This window comes from Argentina silus, assembly GCF_951799395.1.
Source record: "Argentina silus genome assembly, chromosome: 1".
Taxonomy (NCBI): Eukaryota; Metazoa; Chordata; class Actinopteri; order Argentiniformes; family Argentinidae; genus Argentina; species Argentina silus.
This window is the reverse complement of record NC_139655.1, coordinates 14,138,967-14,153,966: the sequence shown is the minus strand read 5'-3', so window position 1 is coordinate 14,153,966 and position 15,000 is coordinate 14,138,967. Positions and strand designations below refer to the sequence as shown.

General features: G+C 46.4%; 1 protein-coding gene across 1 annotated transcript in view; it reads left to right on the top strand.

Annotated features, from left to right (window-relative positions):
• Positions 1-15,000, top strand: part of col4a5 (collagen, type IV, alpha 5 (Alport syndrome)) — a 47,144-nt gene that overhangs the window by 12,663 nt on the left and 19,481 nt on the right. Inside the window, exons 2-24 of the mRNA XM_083670744.1 lie at positions 5,850-5,909; positions 6,698-6,787; positions 6,925-6,969; positions 7,222-7,266; positions 7,485-7,547; positions 7,649-7,702; positions 8,334-8,360; positions 9,606-9,686; positions 9,990-10,052; positions 10,337-10,372; positions 10,514-10,555; positions 10,691-10,783; positions 11,369-11,422; positions 11,649-11,705; positions 11,903-11,947; positions 12,115-12,168; positions 12,320-12,361; positions 12,640-12,733; positions 13,121-13,156; positions 13,488-13,739; positions 14,113-14,202; positions 14,417-14,487; positions 14,748-14,939. Of these exons, the coding sequence (XP_083526870.1) occupies positions 5,850-5,909; positions 6,698-6,787; positions 6,925-6,969; positions 7,222-7,266; positions 7,485-7,547; positions 7,649-7,702; positions 8,334-8,360; positions 9,606-9,686; positions 9,990-10,052; positions 10,337-10,372; positions 10,514-10,555; positions 10,691-10,783; positions 11,369-11,422; positions 11,649-11,705; positions 11,903-11,947; positions 12,115-12,168; positions 12,320-12,361; positions 12,640-12,733; positions 13,121-13,156; positions 13,488-13,739; positions 14,113-14,202; positions 14,417-14,487; positions 14,748-14,939 (1,686 nt within the window). The remainder of the gene's footprint in view (positions 1-5,849; positions 5,910-6,697; positions 6,788-6,924; positions 6,970-7,221; positions 7,267-7,484; positions 7,548-7,648; positions 7,703-8,333; positions 8,361-9,605; positions 9,687-9,989; positions 10,053-10,336; positions 10,373-10,513; positions 10,556-10,690; positions 10,784-11,368; positions 11,423-11,648; positions 11,706-11,902; positions 11,948-12,114; positions 12,169-12,319; positions 12,362-12,639; positions 12,734-13,120; positions 13,157-13,487; positions 13,740-14,112; positions 14,203-14,416; positions 14,488-14,747; positions 14,940-15,000) is intronic.

Sequence of the window (15,000 nt, the reverse complement as noted above, 5' to 3'; positions counted from 1 at the left end):
TTGTGAGTCAGAACTGATGAGTTTACTGTACTAGTTACTCCTCCCTCAGAGTGTGTGAGTGTTTAGATCCTACCTGCCACTCTCTAAACTAGAATATTCGAAACTATCTAGATTCTAGAACATTGTAAAGTACAACACTCTGACCCAGTCAACCACCCAAACACTTCAAACAAGTGGACTGGACTTGTTCACTATGACACATGTGGTCTAGAATATGTGTGTGTTACTGTAATTGTACAGAATGCAGTTGAGTAGACAGACAGAGGTGTGTTAAGACAGGCAGTAGACAGTATTGTAGTTTCTAGGCTGTGTCAGGTGTTGTAAATCCACTTTGTGGGTTGGGATTGTTTTCCCAGCGTTGTTTTCTTTCCTGTGTGTGAGTCCCTGTATTCTTGTTAACGACCGATGTTTCTGACCTACTCTACTTCCGTTGGAGTGCTCTGTGCTCTGTGTGTGTGTGTGTGTGTGTGTGTGTGTGTGTGTGTGTGTGTGTGTGTGTGTGTGTGTGTGTCCTACTGTACGTCAGTCTCCTTCATGGCTCAAAACCAGGGTTTTTCCACGGCTACCATTAGTAGCTTTTCCATATGTCCCGTTAGTCATATGACTGTCTAGCACTGTTCACACAGGAAACATGGTACCCCTACTGTAGGTGTGTGTGTGTGTGTGTGTGTGTGTGTGTGTGTGTGTGTGTGTGTGTGTGTGTGTGTGTGTGTGTGTGTGTGTGTGTGTGTGTGTCGTAAGATCTTATACTTACACAATCCACCTCAGGACTGACCAGTGGGATTATTATAAGGCTCAGCCTTTAAAGCCTGTAGCCGTCAATAACTTCTTAGAGAGGTTTAGCTAGCCGCTGTATGATTCAATACTTGGGGAAGCTGGTGGAGGCACAAATCATGTTTGATACCATTCCTCATTCCATTCCATGCATTACAATGAGCCCGTCCTCCGATTTCTACCTCCACCAGCCTCCCCTGTATTAAATACGCTGCTCAGAAGTCACCAACGTATAGGCACAGATCTCAGATCGATTTAGCGTCTTTCAAGCTTAACCTCAAACTCTACCTAGTTGGGTGAACAGAATTCTGTGATTCATGTGTTTTCAGTGATCTCGCCCCTTATTGGTTAATTGGCCAAAGGGCAGAGGTCATTGCTGGTTAGGCTCCATAAAGTTATAAAGTTCCTGGGAAATTCAATGGAATTCCAGGATTATGCTACTGTGGTGTGGCAGTGTGTGTTTGGTGGCAGGGGGTTCCTATCGGGGGGTAATTCCCTTCAAACACAGCCCTAACATGTGTGGAGAGTTTTCTAGAAGGATAATATTGTTGTTGGCCTCGTCTCTGGTGGTAGACCTTGAAGCTGTAAAAGTCAAGCGGTGATGAAAGCACAGCGAGACTAAGTCAGGAAAACTACAACTATAGTGTCAATACTTTCACTCACTGTAACGTGTCTCTGATGATACAGGCCACAGAAAACGAGAGGATGGAGAGGTCAGAACCATAGAATGACAGTGGAGAGATCTGTCATCAATCTACAGGTGTTTTTATATGGTTGGGGGGGGGGGGGGGGGGGGTTGAGATGTGGTTGGAAATAGTCAACATAAATTGTGATTGCTTGGATGAGGTATGAGTTATGATAGTTTGGAGGGGGGAGGGGGGAGTGGGGGGGTTGACTCAAAGGTGTGGTGGTCATGGGTGGGGTCGGCCCATGGAAGGGCTGTATGAGGTGTCATTGTATGTGTGTGTGTGTGTGTGTGTGTGTGTGTGTGTGTGTGTGGGCAGGGCTGTTAAAAGGTATGTAATCATCAGTCTTTGATGAGTGGGGGAATTCCAGTCTCGCCTGGCTAATCCCCAGTGTGCATGCCTTCCGCTCTCCCCCCTTTCTCACCCTCTCCTCACCCCCTCTGTTCCTCTCTCACACCCTTAACCTCCAGTCTGCTCTCAAATCACTCTGTCAGGTTCAACTTCACTCAGGGTGTTTTTAGCCATCATGTTTAATGCAGCATGTAGTTAGTTAGTTGTCTAGCCTAAGTTTCAGGAGTCCCTTATTGAGTCGCTTCACACTTGTTTCAAGTGATTCCGATTACAACTGAACAGCAAAACTCCAGAATGGAACACTGAGAACATTCTAAGAACTCACTCCTCAGAGGGCTGTGGTTTAGCACCAGTAAGGACTTAAGTAGGAATAGCAGGCTAGCCAGGGCATGCTAACTAAAGCCCAAGGCAGAGTGCAGATTGGCAGGCTTCAGTAGGCTTGCCTGCCCCTAGTCCTTGGGGCCTGGGGAGTGGGAGGGTGGGCGCAGGGAGAGGGAGAGGGCGGGGGGGGGGGGACATTACTGGAGCTCACTGACCCCCCTGACTGGATTACATGCCCCAGTGGTGCTGTAGGGGGGAGGAGGGGAAGGAGGGGGAGGCAGGGGGGAGAGGGGGGAGATGGCTGTAGGGCTGGGCGTGGGAGAGCAGACTGCATTGAACTGAAGCAGACCAGAGACTAATCTGTGATCCAGAGCTTGTAAAAACACCCCCAGCACACTCATCCAGGGAGGGGCTGAGGGGGTGTGTGTGTGTGTATGTGCCTACCTTTGCATTCCACCCCACTAGCCCTATTCACAGCCAACAACAACCCCTCTTGCTCCAAACAACCCCCCCGATACCCACCCTGTCTCCTCTTATGACCCCTAGAGGGGTAGGGGCAGGGGGTGAGGTTATGGGGCAGAGGCAGGACTAGACAGTTTGAATGTTGTTGTCAAACTCATCTGTTCAAGTGTGTGCTGGTCTGGTCTGGTCTTCATTCCTATCTATCTTCATCCTCTATCTCTCTGAGACAGTAAGAGTGGTTTCAGCAGGTTAACTGAGGTGAGGTTACCCAACCTTGGTCTATCTGTGTATGATCAAACAACACTGTGGTATTTGGTGTAGATATAGTACTATAGATAGGTTGGCTTGTGGATGGTGCAGACTCTAGCCAAAACCAAGGTTGTGGGTTCACTTACCACATGAGCTATTATAGTAAATATGTGTTATTTTAAGACACTTTTGACAATAGCACCTCAATAAGTACTTTATTATTGTGTCTTTAGTCATTCATTTGCAGCTGGGGGCAGTATTTGCCATGCGAAAGGACTCTACCTCCCACCAACACCGGTGTTCTCACCATAATGACTTTAGTATGACCAACATACAGTTTGGCCTCGCTGTCACATGTAGGCCCAGGCATGTAGTCACCAAGGAGATCCTTCTTCACACCCTCGGTCTGTGGAGAATGGCTGAGGTGTTACAATACACCTCCCCAGTCTGAATGGCAGTCCTAGCACTCATCACTGGGGTTAGGATTAATCCCACTGTCTGATGTGTTGAGTCTGACAGGAAACCTGAGCTTATACATGCCTGTTCACCTTTGACCCAGGAAGTGATAATGTGGAGGTCAAAGGGTTAAGTGATAGTATGTTGTTACAGGGTGTGTTATGGGTCTGCTCATGCACACATGAGGTGGCAATACACACACTGGCACATACTGCAACTTTACACACACACACACACACACACACACACACACACACACACACACACACACACACACACACACACACACACACACACAGTCATGCAAGCATAGATCCTTTTAGTCCAACCCAGCAGTAACACACTCAATTAGAAGATTCAACTTAGATACCATTCCTCATTTCATTCCATGCATTACAATCGGCCTGTCCTCCAATTTCTACCTCCACCAGCCTCCACTGTTGTACTGTAGCTACTTTACAGTATATGCTGGTGGTGTTGTGGTGTTATGGGTCAGTCGTGTCTGGCCTGTTACTAAGTTACTTCCTACTCTACTTCCTCCTTTCTGCTGCCCTGCTCAGAACCTGACACCTGTGACATTTAGACTGTGATGTTACACACACACACACACACACACACACACACACACACACACACACACACACAAGCTTGGGTTACAGACATGGAGGAGAGTTGACTTGTCTGGTTGATGCCCCTCTCAGGGATAGAGAGCAGGAACAGAGGGAGGGAGGGAGATGGACAGACAGACACAGGGAGGGAGGGAGGGAGATGGACAGACAGACACAGCGAGGGAGGGAGGGAGGGAGGGAGGGAGGGAGATGGACAGACAGACACAGGGAGGGAGGGAGGGAGGGAGGGAGGGAGATGGACAGACAGACACAGGGAGGGAGGGAGGGAGGGAAAGAGGGATTGAGAGAGAGCGAGAGCGGCACCCTGTTGATTAACTTTTCCCGTGCGTGTTGACACAGCGAGTGCCAGGCAGGCACTACACGCATGCCAGGCAGGAGATGAGGCAGAGGTAGAGGCAGAGACAGAGGCAGAGGCGGAGGCAGGAATGTCCGGAGATCCTCAGCTCCTCTCCTCTCCCTGCTGGACCACAGTCAGACCCACAGGCTCAGAGCCAGACTACTAGGCCCAGGTCCAGGGAAGTGACCCACGAGACAGGCATCAGAATGGGCTTAATCCAGAGGCCTAGAGGGCGCTTTGGAGGAGGTTGTGAATGCTCCCCCCCCCCCCCCACACACACACACACACCCCAATGCTGGAGATCCAGACCTAGACTAGGCCCAGAGTCAGGGATCAGACCCAGGGGAGAGGCCTCAAAATGGAGCTCAACACAGCCAGTGCTCTAAACACTTTACTGTACATTAAGGATAAGACCGTTGGCAATTACACCTCATAACCTGACCCAGTAAGGCCTGTCAGTCACAGAGACAGAGCCGTCACACAAACACCAACATGTGTTCTTGTCAATATACACGTTATGATATATAATATTATAGTATTCATTAACAGTATTCAGCATCCATAGACAACTACGCTCTAGAACTCTTCTTCTATATCTCTGGTTCCATCACATTTCTCCAGTTGTGTTCCAGACATCTTTGATTAGGTTGCAGTCTGCTTCAGATTCATCAGCTAGAAGTGAGAATAAGATACACCTTTTATCTTATCCTTCATATTGTATTTATCTCACTGCCTAAGACCCAGGCAGACGAGTAGGCATGGGACCTATCCAGAAACAAGGCCTAGGCCCTATTTTCTAGGCCTAGACACTTAGGTAGGTCTGAAAGGATTCAATAGGTATAAGCAAGATAGTGGTAACTTTACCACTATAAAAACTATGTATGTTGGATGACATTCTCACCATCTTGCTCATACCTATCAATCCCTTTCAGATCTCCACATGTGTCTAGGGAGTAGGGGCTAGGATGTAGGGTCTATGGAGTAGGGGCTAGGATGTAGGGGCTAGGATGTAGGGTCTAGGGAGTATGGGCTAAGATGTAGGGTCGAGGGAGTAAGGGCTAATATGTAGGGTCGAGGGAGTATGGGCTAGGACTTGCTTACTGTTAGGGCCTTGCTCTCATCTCCTCTTGAGGGAGATAGGAGTTAGGATATACAGTGTGTATGTGATGCAGTGTGTGCCTGCCCTCTAGTGGTCTTGAAAATACCTCATCTTGTCTCATCTTGTCTCACTCAAATGAAGTTTCCATTTGTTTCTTTTCTTCAACCTCTTTGTTTTGTTCCGATGTTGTTGTGAGAACAGGACTGTAAAGGGCTGTTGTTGATGTGTTTCACAGGTGTGAGTTCTTTGCTGTGGAGCACTGTGTATGTGTGTGTATGTGTGTATGTGGGTGTGTGTGTGTGTGTGTGTGTGTGTGTGTGTGTGTGTGTGCACACGCGTCATCACTGTCTTTCTCAGGCACCTCAGGCCCTGAACACAGACTATTTACAACAGCCTTCCTTTACACCTTCCAGACGTTACTGTCTGAGAAATGACAAACATATGCACATCTGTCTGACACATTGTACCATCTCTCTCTTCTACAGGCTTGTCATGGCTGTTCACCGGGATCAAAATGTGACTGCAGTGGAGTGAAAGGAACTAAGGTGAGTTGGAAACATACACACACGCACACACGCACACATACATACACACACACAAACACACACACACACACACACACACACACACGCACACACGTTCAAGCTCTGTCTAAACCAGCCCTCCCATTGATCCTGTCACCAAGGGGCACATATTTCTACAAAAACACACTGTAGTTTTACTGAAATCTAGCCAGATATGTTTTACCCACAAAGCAAGTGATTGATGTCTTGGCCCAAGAAGAGAGATTGTGACTGACAGGGACTTTCAGAACAACAATACCTGGCCAGGAGCAGGGTGGAATAGTTCTGTATGCACCGTGAGTGAACAGCGCTGATGGCCTCCCTTCCCTGACTGGCTCAGACTTGACAACCGTCTGATGTCTCAGCAGGGCATGCCTCAAGGAGGAGAGAGATGAGATGAGATGAGATGAGATTATACTTTCTTAATCCCCTGTAGGGAAACTGGTTTGCCAATACAGCACAACAATATTAGCCATAAAACAACTAACACAACACTCAATGATCTCATTAAAGGCTTAGAGAGTGGACAGGAGCAGTCTTCTGTCCCTCTGCAGGGAGTAGAACAGGACTTGGTCTTCAATTAACGACAATACAATAATACCATACCATGGACTGTTCTCTTCATGCATAGAACTTAATATATTATACAGCATATGTGATTAGATATATTACATATCTGTACACAACTATAGATACAAGACATATATTCCATATATATGTACAAATATGTACATACAGTATATAATACTGTCAATGTATTCTATCTCCAGGGTGAGAGGGGATTCCCTGGACTGCAGGGCCAGCCGGGCGTACCGGGCTTCCCCGGACCTGAGGGGCCTCTCGGATCTAGAGGAGAGAAGGTAAGCCCCTCTCCTGGATCCTGAGTTTAAGTATTTAGAGAATATTTTATTGACCATATCTGTGAATAAATGAGTCAACTTTCTCTCTCTCTCTCTCTCTCTCTCTCTCTCTCTCTCTCTCTCTCTCTCTCCCCCAGGGCAATGACGGACCTTTAGGACCAGGTGGTCCTAAAGGAATCAGAGTGAGTGACTTCAGATGATCTGACTTGACCAGCACACAGTTTTCCTATTGCTCCACACACATTGTCAAAGCATTTCAACATGCAATATGCCCTGCTCTGGGCATGCAGTACCCTTCTCCATCCAGCAGATGGATCAATTCTCTCCAACCCAAACATTATAGTTTAGTAAGGGCCGTACTTGTCTCTTTGGGATGCATGAGTACTCAATATTCCTAAATAGTATTATTCATGGATCTCCATTTATTCCCACAGGGGCCTCCTGGACTGCCAGGATTCCCAGGAACACCAGGAATTCCAGTGAGTTCTCCAACCATCTCTTTCTCTGTAGTCTACCTGTTTGCTTCAATGGATGCATAGTGACGTATTGTGACATCTCACATTATATAAGAATAGATTATAGTGATACAAGAAGAGAACTGGTTCATTCTCTTTTTTTTTTATTTATAATTTTTTACATAACAAAAGACATTGCTTCAGTGGGTGATCTCATTTCCTGTTTACTTCCTGCTCTCTAGGGTCTCCCAGGAACTGATGGCCCCCCAGGCCCCAGAGGAACAGCAGGTTGCAATGGCACTAAGGTAAGCTTGGAGGTTTAGACTGTGGATATACCTACAGTATATACGTATGGCATGTATTGTCTTTGATAAGGGTGTTAATGTGTTGTTGTGTGTCTTCTCAGGGTGAGAGAGGATTGCCAGGAGGTTCAGGCTTCCCCGGACTGGAGGGCCGGCAGGTGAGTCTTCTCACCTCTCCTCTCACATGCATCTCATGCATGCACACGCACGCACGCGCACACACACACACACACACACACACACACACACACACACACACACACACACACACACACACACACACACACACACACACACACCATATTAGAAGTCCTTGTATGAATAAACCACACATGTGAAACAGAGGGGTTTTCTAGCTTCTTTGAATATGTGATTAGAAATGGCATTCATCCCTTCTGTTAGCAATGCGGATGCGGTGGACCCAAGTGCGGAGAAATACTCAGATGAACGACGTAAATACAAGAACTTATCTCTTTAATAAAGAATGGTCGGGGCAGGATGCACAAACAAACACTGGGAGAAAAGGGTCAAATAAAAGTGGAGAAAACCAAGCTCCAATAACACAGGTACTCACTGGCAGACAGGGTAAACACGAACAAACAGGGAGAATCTCTGACAAAGACATGGGGAACACACAGGCTAGATATTGCAAACGGGACAGAACACACAGGTGAACGAATCTGGGTAGATTGGGAGGCCACTGGCCCCGTACCGCCAGAGGAGGGCGCCAGAGTCACCAGACAGCAACCTCAGGCGTGACACCTTCTCTCTGTTCTCTCTCCTCCACAGGGTCCCCCAGGTCTACCAGGACCAAAGGTACACTAACTCTCCTCCTCATGCTGTTGTTTGTCATAGTAGTGACTATACTGTAGTACTGTAGTCATCCATCTGTAGTACTAGTCATCCATCTGTAGTACTAGCCACACATACTAGTCATCCATCTGTAGCAGTAGTCATCCATCTGTAGTACTAGCCATCCATCTGTAGCAGTAGTCATCCATCTGTAGTACTAGTCATCCATCTGTAGTACTAGTCATTCATCTGTAGCAGTAGTCATCCATCTGTAGTACTAGTCATCCATCTGTAGTACTAGTCATCCATCTGTAGCAGTAGCCATCCATCTGTAGTACTAGTCATCCATCTGTAGTACTAGTCATCCATCTGTAGCAGTAGCCATCCATCTGTAGTACTAGCCACACATACTAGTCATCCATCTGTAGCAGTAGTCATCCATCTGTAGTACTAGCCATCCATCTGTAGCAGTAGTCATCCATCTGTAGTACTAGTCATCCATCTGTAGTACTAGTCATCCATCTGTAGTACTAGTCATCCATCTGTAGCAGTAGCCATCCATCTGTAGTACTAGCCATCCATCTGTAGTACTAGTCATCCATCTGTAGTACTAGTCATCCATCTGTAGCAGTAGCCATCCATCTGTAGTACTAGTCATCCATCTGTAGTACTAGTCATCCATCTGTAGCAGTAGCCATCCATCTGTAGTACTAGCCACACATACTAGTCATCCATCTGTAGCAGTAGTCATCCATCTGTAGTACTAGCCATCCATCTGTAGCAGTAGTCATCCATCTGTAGTACTAGTCATCCATCTGTAGCAGTAGCCATCCATCTGTAGTACTAGCCACACATACTAGCCATCCATCTGTGAGTCAGTGCTAGAGTGTGATGTCTATTGTATGTGCCTGTGTTTGTATTGTTGCCAGACCAGGAGTTATCTTTCTGTGTGAGCTAATGTTTTAATATCTAGACATATTCATGTGTACATCTGTGCTAGTAGATTGCTGGGCATAACATAAGCTTGTACTGGATATCAGACAAAAATATATTTATTTCAAATATTTGCCAAACCTGAGGTGTATTTGCACTTCTGAGACTATTCCATTGCTTCCATTGGGCCTTAAAAGGAAATCAAGCACACCTATTGTTTTATTTTTTTATATTAAAATTTCCCAGGTCTTCTGGGTATCTTGTGATCTGTCAGTTTATCAGTGCTAGTACCTGATGTCATTGTTTGACCCCTGACCCCTTGTTTTATGTCTACAGGGAGACCCGGGTGATGTCATCGCAGCTGATCGCTACGGACCGAAAGGAGGTTCTGGTCTGCCTGGCCTACCTGGGATTCCTGTGAGTGTTTTTCCTGTTCATGTGATTTCTTCTGAATTTGAATTCTAAAGACTAGATTCAGACTGCATTCAAGAGACGCAGCTCTTTTTTTTTTTTTCTCTCTCTTTTCTTGTGATCTATCTTACCAGAATATGTACTAGTGCAGTTATATCTATATTTTACAATTGTAAATCATTCAACAAATATTCAACAAATATTTTGATGATCAATGAATGATAAACAGCCATATCATTGCCAGCTGGTATTGTTGAACCGAGAGCTGTGTGTTCTGTTTAATAAAGTGTTGTGTTTGTGTTGTTGTAGGGAAGCTCAGGCCCATCAGGCTTGTCAGGTCCAGTCGGGCCGCCCGGGCCCAGAGGTTATGAGGTAGAGTATACACCCTATATAATGTGTATTTTACTGAATATACAATATGAATAATGATAATAAAGATTTTTTTTCAGCCTAGCACCAAAGATAGGTGAAGGATGTGCATATCTATTATTGAGTTCTAGAACTTTGTCCCAATGTTCGAGAACCGTGTCCCAATGTTCGAGAACTGTGTCCCAGTGTTCTAGAACTGTGTCTCAATGTCCTTGCTGGCTATGTGTTATCTTGGCAATAATGACGTTTTGTGTGTTGTCTTTGGAATACTAATGCTTTTTTTGTAGGGTCGTCCTGGACCTCCCGGTCCTCCCGGTCCTAAGGTGAGTTTGTACTCTGACACCTCCTCCAGATAACCTCCTAGCTACAACATACTCATAGTAGCTACTCTCACTCATGGTCTCAGTGTACATTACTGTTGTCCACAACACTAACGGATATCTTCTCCTTCTCCCTCTTTACAGGGAAACATGGGACTGAATTTCCAAGGACCCAAAGGAGAGAAGGTAGGCTCAGCTCAGCAAGGCAATGACTGTTGTCAGCAGTTGGCAAAATGACTAACTGTATGGATGTGTGTGTGTGTGTGTGTGTGTGTGTGTGTGTGTGTGTGTGTGTGTGTGTGTGTGTGTGTGTGTGTGTAGGGTGACTTGGGTCTTCGGGGGCCTCCTGGTCCACCAGGGCAGGTTGGGGAGCAGAAGAGGCCGACAGTGTCAGAGATCCAGAGGGGAGACAAGGTACAGTTGTTTTTGCAGAGTTGAGAAAAAGGAGTATTATACATCATGTCATATTTAGCTCCCACAACTTTTCAATAACACAGAGTCTTTCCCTATTATGTCCTATGTTGTTTTTATCACATTACTCAAGTTGAAATAGTATCTCAGTGTTCAGTGCACCTAGCTTCCAGTTTCCAGCTGTCAGCTATGTGAGTGGTCAGAGTGGAGGAAAATTGTGTTGTCCTGGGTGCTGTATCATATTTCACCACTAAATGTCAGCACTGATCACTTTAGGCCTCTGTACCTGCAAGTCTCTGAACGACCACTAGATGATAGAAACTAGCCCTGTGTGAAACGTTGTCAGCCCAAATGACTTCAGCTGTCACCTTGATACCTCTTTCTCTTTGTCTTAGCATTGTACTATGAAACTCATTGTATTCACACAAAAAAAAAAAGCTGTTTTACCACATTTGCATTCAGTGATCAGATCAGATATTATGCTGTCTTGGCAACTCTTTATTAGAAAGATATAGTCAGATATAGAGGATTTAGTAACACATTTGTTTTATTTTCGATTGAAAATATAATATTTTGTTTGTTTTCCAGGGTGACCAAGGTCTGCCTGGTCCAACTGGTGAGCATGGTATTCCTGGTTCTCCTGTGAGTAACACTAAGTGTCATAATTACCATAATCTATACCTATGTTCGAGCATGTCTGTAGCCTGTATCTATAGATCGCTCTGCCTGTTTCATTATGTCTGATAATGTCCCAACTTTATTTTCCACAACAGTATTGTAGACAGATGGTCAGATTCCCTAGGTGTATGCTGGGTATCTGTCTGTTGTCGTGTGTATGTGATGACTCTCCTGTGTTTTGGGTTTATAGGGTCCATCTGGTGGTCAAAAGGGCGAGAAAGGAGAGCCAGGAGAAGCAGGCAAACGGGTAAGTTCCCCCATACACACACACACACACACACACACACACACACACACACACACACACACACACACACACATAGACATAGACATAGACACACACACACACACACACACACACACACACACACACACACACACACACACACTATGCTATTATTCTACAGATTATGGTGCACTAAAATGTAGCTGTCTTCTTTGTAGGGTAAACCAGGAAAAGACGGTGACCCAGGACAGCCTGGATTCCCAGTAAGTTTCACCCTCCAGTCAACATCTCTGGTCTCAACATCTCACTAGATGCTGGTTACTACTGTATATGAATGATTTGTAAACATATTTGTCTCTATCTATCTATCCCCCCCACTCTCTCTCTCTCTCTCTCTCTCTCTCTCTCTCTCCCTCCCTCCCTCCATCAGGGTAGTAAAGGAGAGTCTGGTGGGCCAGGTCTTCCAGGACGCAATGGCGAATTGGTGAGTTTGGGTTTATGGGTACACACAGTGTATTCTATGTTCATCACCCAATGTATGATCTATTGTATTCCCTCCTGTCTCTCACCTCCCTCCTCTCCCTCTTTCTCTATCTCCTCTTCATCATTGCCCCCTCTTCCTCCTTCTCTCTCAGGGTGAGAAAGGTGATCGTGGCTACCCAGGACCTCCAGGCTTGGTGTGTATTCTACCTCTACCTAAACATACAGTACACCACCCATGTGCACATGAGCAACTGTAAATCTATGATCATGAAGCTATTCCATATTATTATAACCATATTATTCATGGTATGACACTTATAACAGACGCAGACTGAAGACTAGGCCCTGTTGCCATGAAATATTATTGATAGAATATGTGTGTGTGTATATGTGTGTATGTGTGTGTGTGTGTGTGTGTGCGTGTGTGTGTGTGTGTGTGTGTCTCTCTCTATCTCTCTCGCTCTCTCTCTAGCAACTGGGGGGTGGGCAGCAGTCCAACGTGGGACCTAAAGGAGAGGCAGGTTTCCCAGGCTCTCCTGGGAGGAAAGGAGAGAGTGGCCCAACAGGTTAGTATGGAATGACTGTATTAGAGATGCCATTCAATCCCTGGATCTACCAGGAATTAGATGGAGGTTGACTATTATAGGGACAGACCGTAGGAAACGAGAAGACACACACACGCACACACACACACACACACACACACACACACACTAACACACAGAAGAAGAAAGATTCTATCAATCTCCCATGCTAATGTTAACATATATGTTTAGTGTACAAGGTGCATGCCATGCCAGGCGTGCCATTGCTAAAGCTAAGCCAAAAACCTTTGAAATGTTATTCCAGTGCATTCCAGTTGCAGTTGTTTCAGTCAGATTTTAATGAAGTCTAAATTGGTAATGGTCTGTCTCCATGGTTATCTGATGCCCTTTGACCTCTGTCTCCTCCAGGTTTGTCAGGACCTCCTGGCCAACCAGGAGCCCCAGGTGGGTACACAAAACATCGGCATTATGACTCTTTATGTCATGCATACACACACACGCTTAATAATGTATGCTATATGAATGCTACATTACACGATGTAAAGCGTGTAAAGCGTTACCACCCAGTATTAACATCACTCTCTTTCTTATATACCTTTATTCATTTATTCATGTTTTCACTCTCATTCATACAGTATTTTCCCACAACCTGAGCATCGCTAGCGCCACGCTCTACCAACTGACCCGCTTCAACAGGGTTGAGAGCATGTTAAGAAGATGCATGTTGATGTAACATATATTCTGTCTCTCCCCCCGTCCACCCCCCTTCCCCCAGGTCTCGGAGGCTCAGGCCAGCCAGGTCAGCCAGGTTATCCAGGAGAGAGGGGGCAAAAGGGAGCCGAGGGCCAGCCAGGCATCTCTCTCCCCGGACCCCCAGGACGGAGCGGTCAGCCTGGACTCCAGGGTCCTCCAGGGCCTCCTGGAGTCCCAGGGATCTCCACTGGAGGGGGCAACTGTGTGGGTGGGGTCCCAGGGCTTCCTGGTCTACAGGGAGAGAAGGGCTTCCAGGGAGAGTCTGGACTGAAAGGTGGGTTCAGACTCTGAGACCCTTGGTAGTACACACACACATACACACAAGCATGGTGAGGCATAAGTATGGCGAGCACACACACACACACACACACACACACACACACACACACACACACACACACACACACACAAATACATTCTCTCTAATACAGTATGTGTGTATGTAGCGGAGGTGAATTGGAATCACATATGCTCATGATGAGTAGCCCTGCCTGAGACAAGTAAACCTAGATCTAGCCCGTGCTATCTGTGTCATCCATGCGAAATAACCCTGGTTCAAAACCCACCACATTCAGTAAAATGTGTGTGTGTGTGTGTGTGTGTGTGTGTGTGTGTGTACTTCTGTGTGTGTTTTGTCCCTGTCCCAGGTGCAAAGGGAGAAACCTGTGTGAACTGCTTCTCCAACACCGACTCCGTTGCTGGACCACCTGGGCTCCCCGGATCCCCTGGCTTCCCAGGTAAGAAAACATGCTAAAGGACATATCCTAAAGGACCCTGAGTATCTCATACTGTTTTTGTTTACAGCATCCTGAATTCCCATTGGTTGATTTTCTTATATCGCTCTGTAACACCTCTCACACTTCACAAATGGAAAGGAGCCAAGACCAAAACATGTCAGAATTCAAATCAGACTGTGATCATGGCTTCTGCGTCTTCTTCTCTTCTTCTCAGGAAGTCCTGGAGGTCCCGGAGCCAAAGGTGATAGAGGATTCCCAGGAGCACCTGGAGGCTTGGGTTCTGCTGTAAGTACTTACTGCTTTCACTTCCTACTTCCTGTCTTTCATACAAGCCACAGGGAAAAACTAAGGAGGACACAACTGACCAGCAAATCGATGTTGAATTTCCCAATTGGTTAAAATTTGGTTAAGGTTAAGGCTGGGGTCAGTTTTCGGTTTTGACCAGTTTTTCAGGCTGTCAAAAAGGTCTCTTTAGTCACTCCCACCCACAGTTATGCTCCTCAGTTTTATTGGACTTTCTTGTTCCCCCGCCCCTCTCCCCACAGGGACCCTCTGGTCCTCCGGGCTCGTCTGGATACCCAGGTGAGAAGGGTGACCCAGGTGAGGCCATCACGGTGTCCGGCTCGTTCGGGGAGAAGGGAGACACAGGGTTCCCTGGACCCGCTGGCCTACCTGGTCTGGATGGAAGACCTGGTCGTGATGGGGTACCTGGAGCACCTGGGCCTAAAGGAGCATCTGTGAGTGGTCACATGGCTCTGTCCATACCTCTAGTCTGCTTATGGCGCCACTATGTCATGT